The 14,152-nt window shown below is 38.4% G+C and overlaps 1 protein-coding gene across 1 annotated transcript; it reads left to right on the forward strand.

The window, feature by feature from the left end:
• Positions 1 to 10,967: 10,967 nt before the first annotated feature.
• Positions 10,968 to 13,435, forward strand: LOC128740363 (protein MCM10 homolog). Its single transcript, XM_053835901.1, has 2 exons — positions 10,968 to 12,158; positions 12,275 to 13,435. Exons 1-2 carry the CDS (start codon positions 10,968 to 10,970, stop codon positions 13,433 to 13,435), a joined length of 2,352 nt encoding a protein of 783 aa, XP_053691876.1.
• The last annotated feature ends 717 nt before the right edge of the window (positions 13,436 to 14,152 follow it).

The raw sequence follows: 14,152 nt of genomic DNA on the forward strand, positions 1-14,152 counted from the left end.
CTCGCAGATTCATTCTTACAACGCTGGCAACGATTTTTAATTTTTCTCATACCGGCGTCAATGTGAATGATATGATATTTCTGTTGGACTGCTGCTATAGCAGCCTTCATTTTCTTATGCTTGAAACGCTCATGTTGGTGTTTCAGTATTAACTCAGATACATGATGTTTATCTGGTAAAATGTAGGGATATCGAGCCGCATATGGAACAAATTTCGTATTTTTATAACGTGTTTCTGATCTCATTATACCGTTGTCTGCCACAAACGGCGTGAGAGTTCGAATCCTACTGCTTTTATCAACCGTTCCAGTAGTTTGCAATTCCACCATCTCATCAGGAAACGCATTCCATTGAGCGGTTCGAATCAAAAACATTCTAACATCTGATTTTATCCAGCTCAAGACTGTTTTCGAATCAGTCCAAAAGATTGTTTTGTGGATAGTTAATCTTAACTCGCTTTGTACTGTGTTTAATAAACGAGTTCCCAAAACTGCTGCCTGCAGCTCTAGTCGCGGCACCGATATAATTTTCGTAGGCGCGACTCTAGCTTTGGCGGCGACTATAGTGACATCAGTTTGCAAATGTGACATAGTTCTCATATATATTACAGTTGCGTATGCCTTTAATGATGCGTCGCAAAATATATGAAGTTCTCTTCTAGATTCCTTTTGTTGAAGAGAGTAACATCTTGGAATACTCAAGTTCTCAAGTACCGATAGCTTTTTTATCCAGTTTTGCCAAGTTTTATTCAAATTGTCGGGAATTTTATCATCCCATTCAATACCAGTGCGCCACAAATCTTGCATTATTAATTTTGACTCTATCGTTATGTGAGATATGAGTCCTAATGGGTCATACACACTCATAATGAAAGACAAAACTTCTCTTTTCGTTGGTTCTAATGTGACTGCTTCAGGTATTTTTAATTTGTATTTAAATGTATCGGATTGTGTATTCCAATACATGCCCAATATTTTCTCGAAGTTTTGCTCTTCATCAAGAGAGACTTCTTTTATTGGCGATATTCTATCAGCCGGCAATTTGCTGAGTAGTTCTTTAGAATTTGAAACAAAGCCTCTTATTTTAAAGCTTGCCCCATCATGTATGCGAATTACATCTGAAACTATTCTTGTCGCATTAGTTATGTCATGGAAGCTATCTAGATAATCATCTACATAATGATTTCTGATAATTGCTTCTACTGCATCAGGACTTTCGCTTAAGAAGTTTTTCGCGTTTGTGTTCTTTACGAATTGCGCGCAAGCTGGCGAGCATGTCGCACCAAACGTCATTACTTGCATCTCGTAAACGTCCAAACGAACCTTGGAACTTTCCCTAAAGAGGATTCGTTGGGCTTGCCGATCTTCTTTTATTATTCCAACTCGATGGAACATCTCCTGAATGTCGCCTGAAATCGCGAATGGTGCTTCTCTAAAGCGTATCTTGATTCCTAAGGCTGATTCAGTCATATCTGGTCCTGATAGCAATTGAGAATTGAGGGAAACGCCCTCCATTTTTGCAGCTGCGTCGAATACTAGTCTTGGTTTCGGCGGCTGCTTATTTTTGTTTATAGTCACGAAGTGAGGGAGATAAAATGTTTTTGGAGTACTTTTCATATACTCTTCAACTGTTAATTTACGCATATATCCCTTTTCGACATATTCTTTTATCTTGGCATTATACCAATCTCTTAGCGTTGGATCCTTATCCATCTTTCTTTCTTGTATTAGAAGACGTCCCAACGCAGTTTTAAAGCTGTTTGGAAATTTCACGTCTTCATTTTTCCATAACAGGCCAATCTCATAGCCCTGGTTAGTTTTTGTTAAGGTGTTTTCCATTATTTTAATGGCTTGCTCATCCGCTTTCGGAATCAGGTTGCTTTGTGGGACTTTTACCCCAAAGGCTTCTGTTGAGAAGTAATTCGACATCATTTCTCTAATTGACTTCTCTTCTTCAATAACTTCATCTATGGAGAACAAGTTTTTGGTGTTAGTATTAACTTCGCTACCACCAAAAATAGTCCATCCCAATTTTGTTTGTTTGGCAATGGGCTCATTATTTCCCCTCGAGCGTTCTGCTATTGCCTTAAATAAATAAGCATGAAGTAGCCCCAATAGTATGGTGGGTACCGCTTGCTCATATGATCGCATATTTACATCACGAAGGTAAGGATATCGTGATTTTAATTGTTTCATATCTATTGATTGAACAGGTAAATTCAGTTCATCAACTGTTCTCATGTTTTTAATGGTAAAGATTTGTCCATTATCGGCTTGGACCTTAATTTGTATTACCTGACTATTCCGTTCTTCCTGGACTTCTCCGTTGGTCCAGGCAAGCGTTAGCGGAACACATGAACCTGTTGCTTTAACATCATTTGCAACTTGTTCCTTGATCAAACTTACAGACGAACCTGTATCAAAGAAAGCGAATGTTTTATATTCGCAGTCTTCGCCGATTATTGTAATCGGCACTACTTGATAGTAGATAGTCTTGTTATTTTGCACAAGACAATTTACATTTTCAGGTTGTCTTCTTGACGTGTCTGAATTGTTGTTTCTTGTATTAAAGGGCGCGTGCAGCAATGGATGGTGCTTCAATGTGCAACCGTCAACACCACATGTTTTACCAATCTTGCAATCCTGCATTCTATGGTTGCTGTAATTACAACAAGAGAAACAAATTTTCCTTTCCCTTGTGAATTGCCTTCTTTTGTCAAGTGGCATCCTTTTAAAATTTAAGCAATCAGATAAACGATGATCGCCCTTGCAAGCAAAGCATCTGGACTGTTTATTACCGAGGAAATTCACCCGGTCTGGTCTTGTTCTTTCATAATTAACGCCTCTTTCCGCGATTAACATGTTCGCAAGAGTTTCAACCACTTATAAAAATTTTCCAATGTTGGAGCCGTATAGGGGTTTTTAGGAGTTGACATGAGTCTCTCCTCATTAAGGTGAAATTAGTGATCATTAAGATATCATCATTTTATATTTGTATTGTTTTGCGAATAGAATAGAAACTGTAAGCGACAAATAACAAAACGCATTGTGTGTGTACATGCAGTTTGACGAGAAATGTTATTAAAAAACGGGAGTATTGTATAACATATGATGAACATTTCAGCTAAAGTCACGCGAGAGCTTAACACAAAATTCGCCTGTATTCTTTACCCAACGTAATGTTGCCATATCTTCCGTTAGATTTCTTTACTACATGTCGAAAAAGCCACAATCTTAGTATTTTGTATGGCACCACTGTGTTACTACGAGCAAGAGACAAAAGAAAGAATACAAGAATCCCCCTGCCGCATGAAATAGATGCACGCTGAAAAATCGATACGCTCATTTACCGGAATGATTTTGGAATCATCTGGTTTGCAGTCGGCATGCATTTCGTCTTATGTTTAAGAATAAAGTAAATAAAACCTGCCAGATTTTTATATGGAATGGCTTATATGAGTAAAAGTCGTTAAAATGCAAATTTTTGGTGAAAAGTTCGGTGGATGAAAACTGCGCAAGTTTTTACGCCAGTTGTACATACATATTTTTCATAGTGCATGCAGAGTGTCTTTTGCATGCGCAAATGTAGATTAGCTGCTCGTGTGCTTTTATATTTTGCAAATTTTTGCCAGCTGCGGAGATATATTGACAGAAAGTGAGCCAGATATTGATGTGCTACAATTAAATGTTTCCAACTACTGCTTTTCAAGTGAAGTGAAGGGCCGGTTTTGTTTAAAATATGCAAGGAAAATGCGATACGCGATGAGGCTAGTGTTGTGTGTGTGTTTTATGCTTTATGTTTTATGCTGAGATGATGTTGAAGGGCATGTGCTCATAAGCAGTTTTTTCATCAGAAAAGCATTTTTGTCGATGGAACTGAGTTGCATATTAAAGATTATCGATAATGTGAGACAAATAAACATTTATCCTAGCGAATCTACTGTACTACATTTAAAAAATTGCAACTAAAGAGCCATTAAGACCTATTTACCAACACACTCAAAGCAATCAGGGTAGTCATGAATACATGATGAGGGCTAATTTCTCGTTAAGGTGCATCAACCATTTTTGATGCAATGTTGTTGGTAATTTAAAGGCCAAGTCTTTAATCAGACGTTGGTCATTTAAATATTCCTCTCTATTTAAACTTTTCATAGTTATTACCAGGTTTCCAATCCCTGATATAAAGTCGACTACCGTTTTAGGCATTTCTAATCGTGGAGCCTTTAACGAAAGTACCTCCCTTAATAAGCCATTATAGACCATTTCGGAACTGCCGAAATGTTCTTCTAATTTATTCAAAATTATTCCGACGTTGGCGGAATCCAACAGGAGTGCACTGACTAATTTCAATGCATTTCCTTTGAGACTTTTTTGCAGTCTATACAAATTTTCCAAATCGGAAAAATTACCTTTATTCGTGGTTTCGATAAAGGTTTGTTTAAATCTGGGCCAAAGATTATATGCCCCATCAAAATATGGCAAGTCAATCATCGACTGTTTCATCAAGAAATTGTCAGTTGATGAATGCTTCTCGACATTAATTTCTTTTATTTTGTTAATAATTTCGTTAAATGCCTCGACATGCGAGCTGTCGGGAGTTTCTAATCGAGAAATCTTCTTGTCCCTACTCGAGATCTCGTCGTAGAGTCTCTTACATTTAAAACAAATCCACGGCTCCTTTTCGCCGGGAGTGTGATCTAATCCCGCGCATGACACGTGGAACCAGCGATCACATTCGTCGCAGGCTACCAACGTGCCGATGCTATCGGGTTTTTCACAAAGACGGCAATTGCCGTTTTTATTATTTACTAAAATTTTGTGCATTTTCACTCACCAGATGTTTTTCTTTGCCTTTGCCTGTGTCTGCTGTGTTTGTTGATTCTAGGGTTCACCGACCGTTCGTCGATGCGGTTGCCACCAGCTGATTCCCGATGCTGCTACGCTGCTGCTTCGGTTCACCGACCTTTTGCCACCGACTGGGTGCCGATGTGTTGGAATCACCGACCGCCTGTCGGTTGGAGTGTCACCGGCCTATTTGAGCGCCGATGTTTCGGATTACACTAGTCGCCTACTAGTGACTCAAGCTAGCCCACTAGACTTGAGCTTTTGGATAGCACCGACCTTCCGTCGGTTGGGTTGCACCGGCCTCCTTGTGTGCCGGTGTTTTTTCGGTTTTGCACTAGCGCCTGCCAGTGACTCAAGCAGCTCACTGAACTTGAGATTTTGGATAGCACCGACGCCTGTTGTCGGTAGATATCACCGGCCTCCTTGAGCGCCAATGATAGCGGGTGCTGCCCCAAACTGGTAGAAGTCGTCCCGTCTTTTGCCTGCTTGCTTGCAGCAGGTCTTTTTTTAATTACCCTTGTGCGGGCCAACAATTGTCACTTCTACCCTTGTGGTAGAAGTCGACTCAAAACAGTCAGCTTTCTGACTGAAATTGCGAGTATTATTTTCCTCGACTTAGTGCCTGTACGCTTGCGACAGGTCTTTTTTTTTTTTACTTTCTTACCCTAGCGCGGGTCAAGAATTGTCACTTCCACCGCCAGTGGCAGAAGTCGACACAAAAATTCAACCAAACAGTCTGGTTGGAAGCTTCCTGGTTTTATTCCGTGAGTTCGCCTTCCTTACTATCCTCTCTGGATAGCCACCATTAAATGTTGTCGCGAGCAACACTTATTTTGGCTAGAGATGGTCTTAGCCGGTGGTTTTCGTTGTTGCTCCAAAGTCAATTTTCCGACTAGGTCGTACTTTGAAATTGGATGTGATATTCACTCGTGCTGATTAACTAAATTCACTTCACTACTGTGGGAAACTGTTCCCAGGAAAACTTAACTTTATTGAAAAAGGTTACAATTGTCGTCTTAAAGCTACGCGTTGAATAATCGATGGATACTTATGTAAAGCATCCCAGAAAAATTTACTTATATACTATGTCCCTTTAGATACCAGACTTTTCTTCAAATATCCATAATTTTTATTTATTTTCCTTCTGGAGTCTAACGGGCGCTTATTCTAAAACACTATAATTGTTTGAACACTGCTCATTGCGTCCTAACGATAAAAAGAGAAAGAAATTCTAAATGCGACACATGGGAGTGGCTTAATCTTTCATGCCCTAAGCAGGTAGTCTAATCAGTACATAATCCCTGCACGAGATGGTTTTTCAGATTCCTTTTCATATTCTGATTTTCCTACTCCCGATCAGATGGATCGTTTTGCTGGCGTGTTTATTTTTTTTTTTTTTACATCGTTGGCGCGTCTAGCTAAGCAGCTTGTTTGCTCTACCTCTGGAAGCGATAATGCCTCCAGCTAAGTTATTTATTTTTATCATTCCGCTCTAGCAGCGACAAAAAGTTTTTCGCTGCCAGATTTTTGTTCGATTTCTGCCGGACGCGCCTAAGCGGGGTGTTGCTTTGGGGTTGCTAGTGTGTGACTGGTTTGTGATTGGTGGTTTGTGCGCATCGTGAAACGATTTCACTATGGAAAAAAATTCGCGATGAATACAAATCGCGTATACGTATACGCGGCGAAGTGTGTGTAAGACAAACGTCAGCAATCCTAGCAGCAATCTCTATTGTTTAAAATGAAGTAATTTGCGGTTATATCACCAAACGAGAATGACATTAGCTGTGGCTCGTATGTGTAGGCTTTGGAGGGGGACAAAGAGTTTGGAATTTAGAGGGATTCGGGAGTTTGGAATTTGATGTTGTTGATATTATTTCTACTGCAAACAGCTTCAGTGAGGGCCACAGCTAATGTAAAAAAATCTTAACAAGTGTGCGTGGTGGAATACTTCATATCTTGTTAAGATTTATTTTGTCATACACATCCGAAATCCAACGATTTCATTCGTACAGTTTACGTTAAACTTAATTGTAACCTTACAGTGTTTTTGTTTATACGCTTTGGTTTAAAGCGGGGTACGCTGCTGAAAAGGCACCCCATCGACATCTGCATATCTAGCTGCAGTGAACGTCAGCGACAGCATGTCCTGGGCTCAAAATTTGACAGCGGGCTCAAATCAGACTGGTGGCAGTTGAGTGAAACGCAGTGCTGACATCCTATCTCATTTTCGCACACACGAGATGTTGGCGGCGAAAACATGGTTGCCTGCCGATGGGGTGTGAAAAGGTATAAAAACCTACACTCTCAAATGATTCTACCTTTATAGGTCGGATTTAGCTAAAACTTGGTTGAAACTACTCAAAATGCCCTTAAAGTGTATAAATTTAAATTTTGAGTAAACATTCAACCAATTTTTGGCTACCGTGGACGATTACTCATGCAAACTAACGGGGCAAATTTTTGATTTGAACAACTGGTAACCCTAAATATGCACAAACCTTTTGAACTGGTCGCCCTGCTCTTTGTTAATGTTTTGGTGGTTTGATTTAGTTGGCAGTTGCTAGCAGCGAATATTTCACTCTCCGATCAGATTTCTATCATAAGGGCATCTTCTACGGTGATCCAAATGCTGGTTTTGGTCCAAATTTTTAGACCAAACAGAAAAACGTTTCCGCACCGGTGTTGTAAATCTAATTTCATACCAGAGCGAAGTTGTAAATTTTTTACAACTCGTATAACTTTTGGTCTATTTCTGACTGGATTTGGAACAGCGCGAAGGTTGTTTTAAATCTTACAGGTACGGGGGAGTAGCATATGACACGAAAAAAAAATGAATATGGTGAAGTTTATAAAGCCATCGCCATTTCTTCAGTAGACCGATTGTGAAATACATTAATCAATTCATCTAAACTAAAATTGCTTCGATGTTATCGCTTGGAGTTGCATTTCTCATATCTGGCATAAACAAACGAAAAGGCGAAATCGAACCATCCATTGGTTTATTTACATCATGCACCCTTTTGTCGATTCGCAACAGAAAATATTTGCATCACCGCTGGGGATTGATCTGAATAGGCGTTTTTGACAAGCTATCGCCCGCTTAGAGGCGCTGCATAAAAAAAGTGATGAAAAGTAAAATCGCTGTCAAACTCCATACATTTTTGAAAAAAGCTGAAATGAAATGCAGTTTTTGATTAACCCTTTCAATTGTCAGGATTTTAGGTAGCGAAATATTGGAAGAAATTTGTTTATCTACGTTAAGGTAAGTGAAAATATTCGAATTAATGAACTTTATGGCAGAAAAATGTTAATGTTTGATTTTGTACCGCATGAAACAAAAGTACATAGAGTCAGCTGTAAAGTTTACATATCCTGGATAGAGAATCACCGATTATTTTCAGTCTTCACTGTTTTCCAATGTGTTTTCAAATGCTAACGGATTTATTTTCGTGATTAGCATCATCTGCGCCAAGAACCAAACATATAACCTATCAGTTCGTAAACATAAATACACTTGCAAAGCTCTAATAATCTCCCGAAACAGAAACAATATATATCAAATGAAAGGTAATGCTTTTTCTTACCTTTATTATCCATTTTCATCATTCCCACTGTTGATAATTCAATAAAATATTACATTTAAAGTCGAGTTCCATATAGGTGCCAGCAAGCATTTTGGGAATTGCACTTTTTTTGTAGTTCCAATAATCACAACCAGGTAGCGAACGGTTGCTATTAGTTTTGCTCGAACTCGCCTATTGAACCATTTCGCCAGTTCTATTTTCAATTTCGCTGGTCCAAATTTGGTATAACTCTGATCTAAATATAGACCACCGTAGAAGATACCCTAACCGTTGGAAAAACGGAATGTGAAACTAATTACACACGCTACGTAAGTACAAACAAATCGTGTTTATGTCAAGGGGCCGGTCACTCGGCACAACCGTTTTTATGTTAGGCGACTTGAAACGAGCCGAACTCCCAGATAACACAAAATCGTAATAGAAAGTCCACGTTAAATCGTTTTCATGTCAATTTCACATTGGAATTGTATAATGATTAGAGTATGTCAAATCGAAGTGAACAATAAGTTGTTTTGCAGTCGTGCGTGTCTTCATATACAATTCATGACTGTGAATTATAAAGCAGGATAGACAATTGCAATATTTCATTATATCTATATCATATATTCAGGAGTATTTAGTTGCGTGTTATAAAAACTGCGCAAAATAGAATTACAAATAGTTGTCAAAATTTTCGCACGTATATCGCCTCCACTTTGGTACATATATGGTCTTATATGGCGTGAAATATAACTTTTTCGTTCAGATATGATTTCGTATACCTCAGTTGCAATCGAGATATACAAACCAAATGGTTTACTGGGCTGTCCCGATGCTGTACCGAAAGTGCCGAACTGCAAGATTTGTTAAATTCGTTATAATCTGATAGATCAGGCAACCGTGCAAGATGATTTTGACAACTAGCAGTGCTCCCATTTCATATGTAAAATTGAACCGAAGGTGTGTCGCTTGATATCTCTGGAGTGCCGCAGCACAATGTTTCCGACCCCTTGCGCATTGTCTGCATAAGTAAAAAAGTGTTCAGATTAAAAACGGTCAAACGAACACGGTATACATTCATACGCACATTCTTCGTCCCCTTTCCGTTAACTTCGTACTAGTCAACTCCCTCTTCTGTCACGTAGCTAACTATGCATCTGTTTGCTCTCTGATAATCCCTCTGGAAGAGCACTTTCTGACTTATCTTTCTTAGCTTTTCTTACCTATATTCAAAATAATCTGCACATATAATGGTAAAATCCATATGATTATCATATGCCACATATAAACACAATCCGCCCAGAAGTACACATAAAAATTATACGCATATGAATAGTATGTGCAAATTTTAATGATTGTTATTGTTGAACTGTTGAACTGTTATTGCCCTTTGCATTGAAAGTTGGATTTTGAGCACACTTGTTCAGTCACACATTTTGTAGGTGAGAAAAGTTGCCAAAATTTCGTGATAAAAACCCATGAATCTTGGTTGATTCCTATTTGAATTCTAATGCTTAAGTAGAGTTGTTATCGACGCTACGAATAATATAAAAATAGTTTCTAAATACATAATTCCGCGCATATTCATAATTTTACCAAATATGCAGCATATATGAAATAAATGAAAAATTAAATACTATTTGCTTTTCCTACAACTGGTACTGGCGCCACTGCTAAATCAAATGTCAGCTCAGATGGGAGAGTTGTAATGATGGGAAATGCCGATCAAAATCTATAACGATTATAGATCAAGTTTTCTTATCGTTAATAATTAATAATGATAATATGACAGAATAAGCAAAAATACGTAAGAAATAGAACAAAAATGTTAAAATAATAACAAGCCAAGAAGAAGATTTCACTTTAAACCCTCCAATTTTCGATACTCTTCCGTGACGATAAAGTTTGATGGTATTATCGATATAAGATTACTAGCGATATTATCAGTAGCACACTTTTCATCACAGTTTTGAAGGTTGCACTTTATAACTGTGCAGTCCAATTGAGTGCGAAGAGCGCAATAAAACACATAAATGATAACACTATTCATTTATTCGCTGGGCACATTGCAAAAATCTATATGTGTGATGGGACACATACACACTTAAACGATTCGGTAAAATTTACCGAAATCTAAACAGCTGAACGTTCGGTAAAATTTTTTATTGCACCAAACATTACTAATGATCTGTAAACGTCGATTGGCACCATCGAAATTTTTACCGAACGTTCAGCTGTTTAGAATTCGGTAAAATTTTACCGAATTCGGTGCTTTTTGTAAAGTGTGTAGAAACTATACGAAAAGTTTTCTTAGTGTTTAAATGTGTGATTTGCGTACTTTGTGAACATCCTCGTAACTGCTAAAAATGGGAAATTCTCGCTTAGGCCCTTTTATTCATTTATTCCATAAAGAGCTGATTTAAAAGAAGCGCGAAAAAATGTAAACACGTTTCGTCTTGATTTTATTTAAAATTGAAATTTTTTCATTTAGTTTACCAATACGCTATTTTTAACAGTAGTATTCGTTTGAATCCAGTGGTTTAATAACTCTTAAGCAATGTCATCCACCGAAACAAAAGATGAACAGGAATCACTTGAAATCGATGAGCTGGAACAACTTTTACTTGATGCGGAATCGGAAGAAAAACAGCTGTGCAGGGGAGAAATTATTTTATCTGAGCCATCCTCTTCAAAAACTGGAGTGGTGAAACGAAAAACTTTATCTATAGCCGGATCTACTTTTCTTAAAGACTTGACGCAGGAAAGTAACAGTGACGGGCCATTATCTAAGCAGTCCAAGCTGTCCAGCGTGGTACACAAGGGGGACACGGATTCGTCCGACGATGAAGATGTTCGAAATTTTCTAGCACGAAAGTATGACGAATACGGTCAAGGTATCAACGCACTGTTGAAACAAAAAGAAGAACAGAAAATTGATTTTGAGGTTTCTAATTTTGTCAATCGAGCTATAAAAAAAGCAGACGAAGATGTTGCTCGAATACCTCAAAAAGCGGAGCCTGTAAAGAAACATAGTTTGACGCAGGATATCCGTCCTTTCTTTGGGGCTGCAAAAGTCGATAACCCCGTTCAAGCTTCGAAAAATACAATTCCAGATATTTTTAAAAGTAGCGTTTACACTGATCCAGTGTTCGGTATTCGTATAGTGCATCCACTAGTGTCCAGTACAGTTCTACAAGAACGAATGCAAGGACGTAAGGCAGTACCTATGGTACGTCTTAAGTATCATATCGAGAATGGTAATCTGAAGGAAGATTGGGCACTGGCGGGGGTTGTCTTGAGCAAAAGTCCAACAAAAACTACAGCCAAAGGAGGACAGTTTGCCATTTGGAAATTAAGTGATCTTCACGGTGAAATCAAAGTGATAAGTTTGTTTCTGTTTTCTCAAGCGTATAAAGATCTGTGGAAAACAGCAGAGGGCATGGTTATCTGCATTTTAAATCCAGGTGTGCTTGAGCGAAATGATGACAAAAATTCAGTCGCAACACTGTCGATTGATAAGTCATCAAAAGTTATGATTTTGGGACAGTCGAAGGATATGGGAACTTGTCGCAGTAAAAAGAAAAACGGAGAAAAATGTACGGCTTTTGTAAATTTGAGCGAATGTGAATACTGCGTTTATCACGTCAAACAGGAGTACAATAAGGCATGCAATCGGGGAGGACTAATCTCATCGACCGCTGGGCGGGGCTTGAATGAACTTAGGAATAAAGTTCTTGGGAAGAATGAGGTAAGATCGTTGTAAGATAAGGCAATTAAATTATGTAACTTATACTGATGCTTGTTTTACCAGATACTGTTAAAATTTAATGTTTAGCTTAATACTTCTTTTGGTTTAATTCACAGGTATTTTATGGTGGTCAAAGTTTTACTGCAGTAAAAGCAACTAAAAATCCCAAACAAGTGCAAAAGGATAAAGATCGTCTCATGACACTCTCTGAATACTATCAGTCGCCATTTCAGGGAAGCAGCTCTGGAGGAAGTGCTAACCCACAAAGAAATTCAACCTCCACACCTTCTTATCGTCAGCAGCAACAGAATGTTCCCAAGAAACGAGCGGCATCTGGGTTGGAAACAAATATAAAGCAACGCGAGAAGGATATCGAACGACTGAAACAGTTAGATAGTGGTTCAACGGCAGTTTCTACTCCTATGAATACTCTACAGAAAATCACGCCTAAGGAGAACCCCAAAGAAGCATCATTAGCACCCCGTTTAGTAGCTTCTAACGGATTTGAGAACCGATCGTTTAGTTCAGAAACAAAAGCAGCTCCCCGCTTAAGTACCGGTAACTTCGTAATCGATTTGGGCGCTTCCCCGAAACAAGCTCTTCATTCGCGACAGAAAGCGTTGGAAATTTTGAAAAAGAAACCTTTAGAAAAATCTAACCCCAATTTTATCAAACATCGTGGTACTGAAACAGGTAAGAAACGTGCCTTAGAACAGATATCAGCAATAGACGATTCTGAATCGGACAATAACGCTAAAAAGCGAAAACTAGACGAAAAAGAACAAAAGCGAAAAGAATGGATTCAAAAAATCATGAATACATCATCGTCTCACACTGATCTAATCCAAGCTCACGAAGACGAACAACAGGAGAAGTATTTCAAAGATCTTGAACGCAAAGAAGCAATGGAGGAAAAAATGATGAATACGTTCAAAGTTGCATGTAAAGCTGTCATCTGTACGCGCTGCAAATATATAGCCTTTTCGGCAGCAGATCGTTGCAAGGAGGAGCAACACGAGTTGCGTGTTCGGGATGTTGAGAAACGGTTTTTCAAATGTGCAGATTGTGGCAACCGAACTGTTTCCTTGCATCGGTTGCCGAAAACCTCGTGCCGCAATTGTCAAAGTTCACGCTGGGAACGCTGTGCGATGATCCGGGACAAGAAGAGCTCACAACCTGGAGCAGGTCTATCTATTCGTGGCGATGAAGAAAAGTTTCTGGGAAGCTGCGCCAATGCTGCCAATTTGAATTTACTAGTGCCCGACGAAGGGTGTTAGGTAGAAGAAGAGAAGCAATTATTACAGTTACAGATTACATTATTACAAGCTGTTACAGTTGTTTGTTTTGGCTTTTTGGACTGCGATATAGAAATAATATACGTGAAGATCTAACGTGATATAAAACAAAATATTAATAAATATTATAAATTAGGAACGTTTTATCAATAAAAATGCCGATTACAAGTAAAACAAAAAACAAATAAAAATCTTGAAATGAGTTGAAACTGTTTTCTAAAAAAAGAGAGCTGTAAAAGAGAGCTTAATTTATATTTTGTGGAGAATCTAAGGATTTAAGGTAATTTGTTTAGTCGAAATCACAACGAATTATGTACCCATATATTCCAAATTAAATACCAGTAGGTAGGTAATTGTCAGGCAATGAATTTGTTAAATTTATTCTTACTTTGAAACTTATGGACACAGATTATTAAATAAATCGATACATTCAATCGATCCTGACCTGCTCGCAATACTAAGCTCCATATGAACGGTTACTACATCTTTATTGCCTACGGCGCCAAATCGATAACGGCTGATATTGACTGTCCCGCTATTCTAGCTGAATTATACAATTATAGCGTTTTAAGGGGAGTTTTCTATATCCGCAGCGATACAGTGCTAACTGCAGATTGTTCGATCCCATTTAATTCATGTAGTCGCAATTCAACGTTAGAATAAATTATCAATACCACTAAGAGTGATGTATTTTGTAAA

Source organism: Sabethes cyaneus, chromosome 3 (assembly GCF_943734655.1).
Source record: "Sabethes cyaneus chromosome 3, idSabCyanKW18_F2, whole genome shotgun sequence".
In the NCBI taxonomy this organism is placed as follows: domain Eukaryota; kingdom Metazoa; phylum Arthropoda; class Insecta; order Diptera; family Culicidae; genus Sabethes; species Sabethes cyaneus.

Excerpts from the sequence above, each read along its gene's own strand:
- LOC128740363 (XM_053835901.1), top strand. The coding sequence starts at position 10,968 with ATGTCATCCACCGAAACAAAAGATGAACAGGAATCACTTGAAATCGAT. Across the intron at positions 12,159-12,274 it reads AAGTTCTTGGGAAGAATGAG|GTATTTTATGGTGGTCAAAG; the intron begins GTAAGATCGTTG and ends TTTAATTCACAG.